Here is a 12,404-nt window from a genome sequence, read left to right on the forward strand (position 1 = left end):
CCCCCCCCCCCCCACCCTGCAGATTTTCTCCTTTAAATGAGAACATCTGTATTTTTTATGCAGCAAACAGAAAAGCTGGATCCTTGGTCATCGGCATACTGAGAAGGAAGTGTTTATGCTGAATGAGCACATAGGAAAGCATTTCTCTATAATGTTCTTACATTTCAGAGAATTTTAGAAGTTTAAATGCCTTATTTTCTCACATACCACATGCTTCCAAATAAAACACACATTATGTTTGGGAAGACAAAATGAAGAAAAACAAATTGCAGAGTTATGGCTATATAAAGCAGGGACAGGGCCTAATCTTCAGCTCACTCACTCTCCTTTCCCTGCTCAGACAAAATAAAAAGCTACAGGTTTAACCCTTCCATGGCTAAACTGTCAGCAGCTAATGAGTACTCAGCCAAAAGTTGAAACAGTAGCTGTTGCTGAAGACTGGACTCCACAGGTGGGTTTAAGATTTTGAAAAAAGCTAAAATAGTTTGCAGGGTGGTAAAGTAAGAGAGAAACTACTAGCTAACAAAGAGAAAAAAATACTGAAGAAAGGACAGCTTGATTAGAATATCAACACCATTAAAAAGTAGCCACCTTATAGCGTCTACATGCTTCCATTTTAGGCAGAAAATCAGTTTCCCTGCTTAAGACATGCACCCCAATTTTGGAAGGTTAATCTTTGGGGAAAATGTGCATGCAGTATGCAGTGGTATTATTGGTACTATCAGTCAATGCAGTAGACCAGGAATGAGTGATGATGATCTCCAGTTGCTTCCAGTGAAACAGAATGGGCTTTGTGCTTTACTTCACTGTGTTTTATTCACTTTGAAAGAGACTCCTATATCAAGATAAGCTTTCTCTATTCCCCTATCAGAGCCAATTGTAATAATTCTCAAGGCTAAAACCATGGGGTTCTTTTACTCCATCTAATATATGAAAAAGGACTTCTCACATGCTATAGCCCTGGGAGTAAAGTGATTCCAGACATAAATGTTTCAAGAAAGGCACCAACGTGAGACTTTGTACTTATTCACGTTCAGAACATTTAAGGATAGACACATCTCCTTTCTCAATAGCTTGTGCTTTGGTAAACACTTCCAATGCACGAGATACTGTAAAAAGTAATGATTTGATGGAAAGGCCCACTAGGAAAACGTTTAGGTAAACCACAATTGTCAGTATTTCAGGTGACAGAGGTAATTTTATAACCCATAAATTAAAATTCCAGGAGGACAAATTTGTTAACATTTAAAGAGAGATGTTTGGAATGCAAGATAAAACTTTAAGTATGAGCTCTTCAGTTTTACAAGGGGGCAGTATTGGTATCCAAAAAACTAAGAACTTATTATAAACCAGTAAGGACTGACTTTGTGCCAGTCAGATCAAATGGTTGGAAAGTGAACTGAGACTCTTCTTCACCTGTAGCGATGAAGTTTCAGGTAGTGACAGCTAAAAGAACTAGACCATCTCAGAGGAAAGCTGATTATAAATTAATGATCTCAGTTCCTTTTTTTCTGGTAACCAAAAAGAAACAAACAATCCAAATGTTCTAGTGATAGTCCACTGGCCAATACTGAGAAAAAAAGCCCAGATATCTTCGGCATCATTTGAGGTTGTTGCAGGGCACTAAGGTGCCTGCTCCTATTAGAGCAGAGATTGCCTGGAGAGGGAACACAAAGTGCCAGATAAGAGCCCAGGTGCAGGCTGCCATGACAACTGGCTAGTGAGGGAATTGGCTGCCCCTGCACCTGGTTAACTGGCCAGAAGAGGCAGGGCCCTAGGCCCATATAAACCCTAGGGCATGGTAAAGGGGTGGTTGGAGTCATGCACATAGCCCATAAGGCTAGGGTGCCTCCCCCAAAACACCCATAGTGAAACAGGACCCACAAAGGGTCTGAGAACCCATGGGGTTCAGAGAGTCCAACAAACCATGTCCAAGAGGACTTGAAGGCAGCCTCCCTATTTTTATATTTTAATCAAAGATGTGGTGGGGAAGAACTGAGGGTGCTCAGCGGGGCAAACTGGCATGGTCAAGGGGCTTTAAGAGAACATGGCCACCCTTGAGGCTCCCATCCCATGACAGAGGTCAATGATATCTGTGCCAGATTGATCAATTTACTTCATAATAATGTCACAATATCATCTGAATGATCTGGACGAGTACTGCCTGTAAGCAGATGTATTTATGCTTTACAATAGCAATTATCTTAGAGTCTAAGGTGTTTATATATATAAATCATTGGACCCTTCAGTACAGTGGTATACCATATATCTTTATGGTACACCACTATCTACACAGAAGGGTCCAATGATTTTTTTTTAGCAGCTTCTCTCAAATATTAGAATCATAGGTGGCACTAGAGGATTTTAATGTTCAAACTTAGCAAGAAGAGTTTAGTTTTTAAACTGTTCTTCAGAAGACCCATCTAACTGCAGAGTACATTCTATCGATACAAGTATTTATTTTTGTAAATGTAGGTATATTACTTAATGATATGGAACTATATAATTTTTATCTCCATTACATTTCCTGTATTTTGAATCACAACTTGTGCTTGTGGCTTGGTCATAAAAAGAAGAAGGCTACTTAGTCAAAATGTGCTATCACTCCAGAAATGCAAACAGGACCATCTTTTTTGCATCCTTAGATTTAATAAATAGCCCTGAAACAAAGTTGATTAATTCAAATAAAATCTATAAAAGCACGAATGCTTGCAACAGCTCCAAGGATTTGATTCTGAAAGACAGGTCTTATAGCAATGCTTTTGTATAAATGAGCCCTTAATTAAAAAAAAACAAAACAAACAAAAAAATAGAGGTGCACCAATACATCGGTCCATATCAGCACCAAAAAAAAGAAACTTGACATAATCATCTTTTTTTGGCTGATGTGGCTAACACTGTCTCCGATCAATGCTGCAACATGCATGTGGCCAGCCAAGCAGCTTGGACAGCAGTGTCTGGCTGATAAGTCTGTTGGGAGGAGGGATGGGGGGGCAGATTGAGGTCCCTGCAATGAGGGAGGAAGTAGGACTGGGATAGGGGCAGGGGATGTAGGTGTGGGTAGGGCATGAGATGGAGCTGCATAGCTCATCTGGGAAGCATGGCGGGCTGGAGATGCTGCCACTATGCACACACCTGGGGGAGCCATGGGGGGCATGTGCCCCTGGATCTGTGCACAGGGTGAGGGTGGGCTACTGCTTCAGGCTGGGCATGAGGGAGGTGCTGGGCTCTTTCCAGCTGGAGGTTGGGCAGGGGCTGCACTTAGGGCAGGTGGTGGTACTGGGGGGGGGGATTACGGGGAAGCTATGGCAAATTCTGGGGTGGCTGTAGTCCCTTCATAGACTGCCCCACCCCAGCACTGCCACCACCTGCCCTGAACACAGCCCTAGGCCAGCCCCCGGCCCCCCCCCACTGCAAAGAGCCCAGCACTGGCCCTGGCCCCAGCCTGCCCTCGCCCTGTGCGTAGATCCAGGGGACATATGCCCCCCATGGAACCCTTGGGGGTAAAAGTAGTGGTGGGATCCACTTCTCCCCACCCATACACCCAGGACGAGCCATGCAGTTCCATCTTATGCCCTTCCCTGACAGGCCAGTGCCTGCCCTTGCTCTAGGCCCCACTCCCTCCCTTACTTCAGAGGCCTCGATCTTCCTCCTCCATGCCCCTTCCCTCCCCCCACAACAGTCTTACCAACGAGACACTGCTCTTCAAGCTGCTGGGCTGCATATTGGCAATCAGATCATTATTGGACGATATGGCTCGTTAATAATCACGCATGAATATTGTCCCAAAAAATCTTTGGCCCAGAAAAACCCACCATATTGTGAAAATATAGCCATAAGATGAGATTTCCATGTGTGGTGTGGCGTGGTAGTTTGCAGTACAGTGCTAGACTGAAATAAACCTTTTCAGGCATCCAGTTCTATTCAGGGTCTCCCCAGTTCATGGACAATTCTCCACTAGAAGAGAGCTGGAATAGAGACTCTTGTGCTACACCATTTTCTGTCAGATTACTGAGAATAGTAAGCATGTTATACCAAAACACATGTAATTTTGGCCTGTGGGAATTATTAGAAATAAGTGAAGGCTGCATGCAGGGTGATTGACCCTATTTTGTATGTAGCAACAGAAGTATCAGGGAAATGCAAATGTAAACTTTAGTCATGTTTCATACATATACTTCCTATATGTTTGTATGTTGACATCACTTAGGCAAAGGGGAGCGGGCAGGAGTAAGCTAAGATATACTAAAAAATTCCCTTTTGTTTGCAGAAATAACATATATATATGGGCCTAGTCAAATTCTAGGTTTACCTTTTCCCCTTTGGAGCCTTTCAGGCCACGGACACCATCAGCTCCCTGTTAAAAAAAAAAAAAAAAGAAAATAGAAAGAAAGAAAGAAAAAATGCCGAGTTGTTTTCAACCAGGAGAATTAAACTATTAAGACACGAATATTAAATAATAAAATAATCCAAAAATTAATGGAATTTTAAATAGTTATACCTTAACACCACGAGGACCAGGATAACCAATTGGACCCTGAGGACCTGGAGGACCCTGAAATACATTGGAGTAGAAAAACTCTGTTTGTATGTTTAGTCAGTTAACATACTGAATGTGATTATTGTTTTTTAATTGTGCTGCAAGTGGGTCTTGCATGAGAGGTCAGAATAATCCTGGGCTTCACAGCCTTTTTTTGGCTGGCAGCCACTAGGAAAAGAAAAACACCTTTCAAATTTATTCTGGAATCTCTTTATAGATTTGGAGATTCTCTGTGTCTCTATCTATAGTTTGAGGAATTCCAGATGAAAATAGGATGCGTAACCATGAACTCATGATACAGAGAATCTAAAGGGATGAACCTTATGATCATCTGAAATCTCAGGAGAACAAAACAATTCTTTACTTAATTTATATCCTTTGGAGTCACCATTATGTTAGCTAAGATGGCAAAATTTGATTCTATTAAGTAAAGATTATCTTTAAAATTTGAGTAAAAAATTCACAGCACTCACAACATTTTGCTTATACTGCCTGGTGTTTTTTACACTGTTTCCTCAGGACTTTTACAGCTCAATTCACTGTACATTTGCAAGTATAAAATCAGGTATGGATAAACCTTTGTAAATTCTATAATACATACTCCTCAGCAACAGATTAAGAAAAAAAATTGGTAAAGGTAGAGCAAATGAGCCAGTGTTTCACACCCTTATTTATAAGTAATAGTATTTTCTACTACAAACAGTCCCATGACTAGAGACCTACCAAATTCATGGCAGAAGTGGGCTGCACAGCAGCTCCTTTAATCTTGCATGTTCCCTTGCACCCCCCCATTGCTGATTGGCTATGGGGCCCCAGTGGCCCTGCTGACGGGCCAGGAGGCTAAAATGACACCATATTTCAGACCATGGGTTTCACCTCCCTGCTGATTGGGAGTGAGGGGCAGGCCCTCCACCAACTGGCATCGGAGGGGTGCATAAGGGAATCTGAAAGATAAAAGGAGCTGCTGCGCAGCCCTCTTCTGCCGTGAATTCAGTGGGAGTACATGTTAGATAGGGTGTTATTCAGTGTGAGTATGGGTCTCAGAATCTAGCCCTGGCAGACAGTTTTATAAAGCCTATACTCCTCAAATGCTTCATTACAATAAATAAATTGCCTTTCACTGCCACTGACTGGCTGAAGGTGATTGAAAAATCCAATACATGTCTGTGATTTGGTAAATCTTCCAGTAGTTGGTTTTTCAACAGTCCAGACAGGTACAGTATAGTATAAGAAGGCAAATTCAAGGAAGTTACAAGTTTGTATATGAAGTTAGTTTATGCCAAGGAGATCTGAATAAATATAAACATGCCAAATGCCCTGTTAAAATAAAACTGCCTGTGGAGTCGACAGAAAGGCAATCAGTAAATATGTTTGTCTATTCACACTCACGATCTATGATTTGTTTTCTATTATTTATGGGTACCTGTTGGCATGTAGGGAGTCTACTTCAACACACTGTAATTACAGCACATTGGTGCAGATTCCATTACATGAGTCTGCTGGAATGAGCTAATTAGTGTGCTCCAGCAGCCTTCATGTCTTGTGTATCAGCGTCCCGGGCTTCAGAATAGTGGCAGGGCACTTTAATTAAAACTCGTTTGACAAGCTTTAGTTAAACCACCCCCACTGCCATTTTGAAGCACGAGGATACCGATACACGAGATGCTGTGGACACTAATTAGAATGGATCTCGGAGCTGCTCTAATTAAAGCACACCTCCGCCCCACCTCGAGTATGTGTAAAAATGCCTTTTATGTCCCTAAATAACTCTGAGTGCACTATACAGATGCATTATATGGTTGATAGACTTGCAAAAGTTCTCTCAACAGATAAAGAAAGACATATATGTTTAAGGCAAAGCTTTGAAACTTACCAGAGCACCTTTCTCTCCAGACTGACCTTCCTTTCCAGGATGACCCTGATTAAAAACAAAACCAAAAACCAAAAATATGTATGTTGTATATGTGTATATCATATGTAGGTTGAACGTATGTGTTTTTGGGAACTTGTTTCAGATGCCTGAATTACATCCTGACCACAAATCTAGGCCCCTTTTAGATTACTGCATAAAAAAAATACATTTTGATTTTGAAGAGAGATTTCTCTTTTCTTAGTAAGAACTAATTTACATAACAAAGAAAAATCTAGGCAGTACCCTCTGTTGATGTGAATGTACTTTAAAATAACCTTATCACTTCTACTCTTCAGTTAATACTTCAACAGTGAAGCACTTTTAATCTAATGCACACTAAGATTTGATTTTGAGACATGAATCTACATGGTACAAATGAATACAGAAATCCTTAAAGCATTTTTATATAGCTACAGAATTTTTCAGAGAAACTGTAACGTTATTGATCTTATTTAATTTATAACACTACTTTCATGTCTTTTCTTGAAAATATTACTTTTTGCAGCAATTGTTTTAGCTCTATATTGCTAATGTAAAAAAAGGACAGTCTAATTCATAGATTCATAGATTCATAGATTAAGGGTAGGAAGGGACCTAGTAGATCTTCTAGCCCGACCCCCCGCCAGGGCGGGAGAACAACAAAAAACCCCAAAAAGAGAAACGGGACTCAAATGAGTCCAGCCAGGTAGGCATCCAGCCTCTTCTTAAAGACCCCCAGGGTAGGGAAAAGCAGCAGAGGGAGAATCAGGTGTTTAGTACTTCAGCTCTGATTTATACAAGTATCTCACAACAAGGGTGGGATTCAAACCCATGCATGCAGAACACAACAGTTTAGCAGTCCATTGCCTTAACCACTCAGCCACCTTGTCACACACTGCTAATTATCAAGCAGGATTGATTATTTTTATTTCTCACCAAAAATTACAGTAAAATGGCACAAAAATGTATGACATAGGTAAATACGTGTTAATAGAAAAGTACAGCAAGTAGGAATCCCTAAGCAACATTTTTAGTTGTTGTCAATTAGTCTTGTTTGAAATCTTCAGCTTTGCTTTGCATGCATCTTTTTAAAACTACGCTAAATGTGTTTAGTATGTCATCAACTATCAAATTTGAAAGTGCCTGCTACTGATCATCTTTAAATCATAAACCCTTACTGTTTATGCCTAGTTTGCTAGGAGATAAAACTAAAAATATACTATTATTAATTATAATTATGCAGCACCTATCTACCTACGCATGCTAAACTATTGATTAAAATGAAAGCTATCTGATACCTTATAAACAACAAAGTTGTCCCTTCAGACAACAATACCATATTTACGCGAATCAAAGATGAATTTCCACCCCATTCAAGTGAGGAAAAAACACATTAACCATGGATTTGAATACAAGGCAGGGGGGCAGGCAGCTGCTGTGGCTATAACTCTGGCCCCAACCTCTGTCCCATACCACCTCTTCCTAGCCCTCAACCTCCTGATCTCTTCTGTCTATGCACTGTACCACCTCTGCCCTGCACCCACCCTTTTGCACTGCCTCCCCACCACCACCTCTGCTCATAGATTCTGTCCTGTACCATTGCTGCTCTCCCACGATGCCTCTGTTTTTCTGCCTGCCTCCCCCTAGCTCTGTCCTTCACCCCACACTTACCTTCAATTGCAGCTCTGGCCCCACTCTGGCCTGGCAGCCGCAGCCTCAGGACTGGAAGTGCTCCCACTGCAATTACAGTTCCTTGGCTGGGCAGGGGCCAGAGCTGGAGTCAGAGCCCTAACTAAGGGTACGTGGCAGAAATGGGGAGCAGTAGCAAGCAGCAGAGAAAGCCAAGTGTGGAGGTGGGGTGGGAGTAAATGGCAGGGGGGCAGCCATAGGGACAATAGGTGCAGGGGGAAGTGTCAGGGAGGGGATCAGCAGCAGAAAAAGGCAAGCAGCAGGGAGAACAGGCACCCCAGAGGGTACAGGGGACAGGTGGCAGGGGATAAAGTGTTGGGGAGGACCAGGGGGCAGGGGTCAGACCATCTGCTCCCCCCACACTGTCTGCCTCTCTAGCACCTCCCTCCTTCCACTGCTTTTCCCACTGCAGCAGTGTGGGGACAGAATTTTGGCCAACCCTCCAATAATTAGATTCTATGCATAAAAAATTATAACAAAATTATAATTTTTTCATGTAATTGTGGGGAAGGTCATCTTAAATTCAAAAAGTTATCCTGGATTTGGGTAAGTATGGTATTAGAACCTTCCCCCCCCTCCCCATTTTTCTTAAACAAACCCGCGTTGATCTAAAAAATGAGAAAACTAGTCTTTAAGCAGATACTTTTCAATGCACAAGGTTATAACTTCCTGTCCTGTATTACAAGTCATCATGATATAAAACGATTATGTATCATACTTGTCTCTCTGGTTTCCAGGTAACTCAGGGTAACGTATTTTTAACACTGTTTACCCTTCCAAATAAAATGAAATTTTATGTAGACAAAAGATGGTGGAAATTGTCTGATTTGCTGAAATACCCATGAACTTTAGTCTGAGATTCATTTGGGTCTTTGGGAGGGACATAAAGCCTGATGAAAGAGACTGCTCATTGACTTTAATAGTCACTATAGTCGCATCCAGACATGAAGGCACGTGCGGTTTGTGGCTCCACAAAATTTTTCATGGAACCCAAAAAACCTGCATGCACGGAATGTTAAAACATGTCCCACATTACAGATTTGCAGCACAGGGGCAAATTTTGCTACTGGGAAATCTTGGTGGCAAAAAAAAAAAAAAAGGCACAAAAAAACTCAGCACAGCACATGTGAGAGAAGCTGGCAGACACAGAGGCTTGGTCTTCCCAAGAGATGCTCTGGCTGCTGGTTATAGTGTCTCTACTCCTTTAATTGTCCCCTAGCTCCTCCAGGCAGGAGTTGGGACAAGCAGGGAAAGGGCAGTTTCCCCAAAGTATGGCAATTTGCCCCACACCAAAATTCATGTGCAGGGGTATGCACGGTAGCAAAAAAAAATTGCCACCGCAAGCACACACCTCTGCATGTGTGGATGTCTGCTATAATTCTAAAATGCTAACTTGATACTGAGCAGGGACTTCAGTTTATCCTGCCTGTCCTTCCTCATCTCTGGTTTCCAGTTAACTGTGGGATAGTATGTAAATTTTAACACTGTTGATCCCTCCAAATAAAATGAAAGTTTATGCTGACAAGTAAAAGAGTACAGAGGCCATGGCCAGGCATTCATTTTGAGCAGTAAAAATTTCTGTGAAATTCCTAACACAAGAACAGCTCAGAAAGTGGACCGTGCATATGTTCTAGGACCCTAGATGGAGAACTGCTAGGGTAAGCTCTGTAGTAAGGGGCACTAGAGGGCTTCTCCTTGGGTCACATCTGCCTTTGAGGGAGCCTATTGTTCGACAGCCTGCCCTCTGCCCTGCCTGGGATGAGGACAAGCTGTCAATAGGCAGTTGGCAGCTGCTGAAAAGCAGCAAATGCCAGAGACAGCCCTAGGAAAATATCTTCATCATCTTGCCAAGCATCTTCCAGTTCCTACCACAAAATAGCCCATGCTCCGTGCAGCCTCTGAGCTGACCCATTCTCCTGTGGCAGCAAGGATTTCAGGGCATAACATCTAAAGGATAACTCTGGGGAAACACTGAACAGCAGGCAGTAGCTCACATACACATAATAGGAGTTCTACATACACCTGATTAATCATCTTTCATTGTGGCTTTTTTATTTCTTCGTGAATCTTATATGTAACAAAATGCACATTTTTTAAGAACCATAATGCTTGGAAACCATAGGAATGTTCAGAAACCACAAACAGATTAGACTAAACCCTTATACATTTGGACAATGATACAAAGACAAATTATCATTATAGAAATATTCGACAATACATTACAGAAATCTTCAAAAACATCATAGACATTGTCCTGTGTGTTTTAAATTAGCTGAATGATGATAAATTAATCCTTCTTTAATTGGAAACTGTTCCTTTTTGGTGTCATCATGTCATTAGCACATTCACCAACTAAAACCACTGCAGAGCAACAAAAATCACTTCTGTTCATATGGCCATATTACTATTTCATGCTAATTTTGTGGATGTGGGTTTACCAGAGAGAAAGCAAGAGATCATATAGAGATCACATCTTCAATCGTGTATGTTCCTGACAGACCCCTCTACACGTTACACATATTATGCAATTATGTGATTAATTGCACAGTGAATTTAGACAGGCTGCACATGCAAATTTACTATAATGACATAAAAAGGTGCATTCAGCTATAAAGTTAGAGCTGAAAAATGCATACTAACTTTATAGTTGGTTTCTATCCAGCTTCAATTTGTATGTGTAGTAAAGCTACACCCCCACAGCTGGGAGCCCCATCAGCTGACAAGGCTCCCAATTGTAGTGGTGCACCATGTGCTGCAGCAGCCAGGAGTCCCACAACTGAGGGGACTCCCAGCCACAGTATCATCCCACAGGCTGCGGTGGCTCTGAGTCTCATCAGCTAACAAGACTCTTATCCGCAAAAGCCCGTGAGGTGCTGCTGTAGCTGGAAGTCTCCTCATCTGCAGGGCTCGAAGCTGGTGCAGGGGAAGCCCAGGATCATGACTGGCAATAAGATATGATGGGATTTGATGCTAGATCCCACAGTCATGCCTCTTGCCATGCTTCTGTGTCATGGCAGGAGATGAAATTGTGCGGATCACACATTAAATCCTATCAGGCCTTTACCTGAGCATCTAGAGGGGCCCTAACAATGTGCACATGAAAGAAAGATTGTTAGAGCCTAAAATACAATTGTGTATCTGTAATATGTTTATCTGTGCAGTAACATCTTTTGGGATAACTTCTCTGGTTCTTAACCAAACAAAATTAGTGACGTTATTGAGAGTTTTGTTTGATTAAATAGCAAAGGACTTCAATTTATAAGAGAGGGGGAAATATGTTTATCAGTGGGGAGCATGGCTGAGAGAAGACAGTATAAGAAGTTAAATGGCCTTTGGTGGCGGCATAAAGGTGAATTTCTGAGGCAAAAAGGTTTTCCGATTTATTGGGAACGTCCATTTTAAAATTAGGATCGGCTTTTGAACAATGTTAAGAATTTTATTCATGTGAATATCAGCTGTTCACTTGAGTGCATTAAAAGGCAAAAGCATGCATCTGATTAGCCCCTTCAAAATATACTAAATTTCCTAACAACATGTAGACATTCAAAGGATGACATTCTACTACTTACAGGAGGCCCATCAGCACCAGAAAGTCCAGGAAGGCCAGGCTTACCCTGTGGTCCCTAAACACAACAATAAAGATAAATTTAGGAACAATTTTAAACCAATAGGTTGTTGAAGCAAACTTTGGTTGTAAATAACAATGACAAAGCAGAAATAGAGAGAAATATAAAAAGTGAGGGGAGGACAAAAAGTTGCTCTAAATGTTAGACTCAGAGACTTCAATTCTACTATTACACCACTTTAAATTCATAACTACTTAACTGATTTCAAACAGTTTATTTTAAATTCATGCCACTGCAAATATGAAAAGAACAGAGAAATTGCCATATTGGATTGGATCCATGGTTCTTCCAGTCCAATATCCTACCTCTAAGGAAGGAAGATGCAAGATACAATAGGAAAATGCAGAATAACATATGCTCAGACTGGCTTAAGATTTGAAATTTGAGATTGCTTGTCCCTTCCAACATTTTTGCACTATTAAAATGCTAATATTCTTATTATCCATGTAAATTTGAATTTTGGTAAAGTTTTAGCCTCAGTGACTTTCTGTGACACCGAGTTTCACAGGACTGTGATGAATTATGTGAAAAGATACCTCTCTATATAGCGGAATTAGATGAAGATGGATACTGCAATTCTTGTTTCAGTTAAGTACTTGCAGCTACATCAGAGAGATCTATTTGTAATGTAAAGCTGACCTGCCTTTTACCCCAAAAG

At 41.3% G+C, this 12,404-nt stretch overlaps 1 protein-coding gene across 2 annotated transcripts in view; it reads right to left on the reverse strand.

The window, feature by feature from the left end:
• COL11A1 (collagen type XI alpha 1 chain) overlaps positions 1–12,404 on the reverse strand; it is a 334,641-nt gene that overhangs the window by 163,567 nt on the left and 158,670 nt on the right. For both annotated transcript variants that reach the window (XM_019501723.1, XM_019501722.1), the window contains exons 25-28: positions 11,690–11,743; positions 6,414–6,458; positions 4,502–4,555; positions 4,313–4,357 (exon numbers count right to left, since the gene is read on the reverse strand). In XM_019501723.1, coding sequence (XP_019357268.1) covers positions 4,313–4,357; positions 4,502–4,555; positions 6,414–6,458; positions 11,690–11,743 — 198 coding nt within the window. The remainder of the gene's footprint in view (positions 1–4,312; positions 4,358–4,501; positions 4,556–6,413; positions 6,459–11,689; positions 11,744–12,404) is intronic.

The sequence above is a fragment of the Gavialis gangeticus genome, unplaced genomic scaffold, assembly GCF_001723915.1.
Source record: "Gavialis gangeticus isolate Ggan-Ray unplaced genomic scaffold, GavGan_comp1, whole genome shotgun sequence".
NCBI lineage: Eukaryota > Metazoa > Chordata > Crocodylia > Gavialidae > Gavialis > Gavialis gangeticus.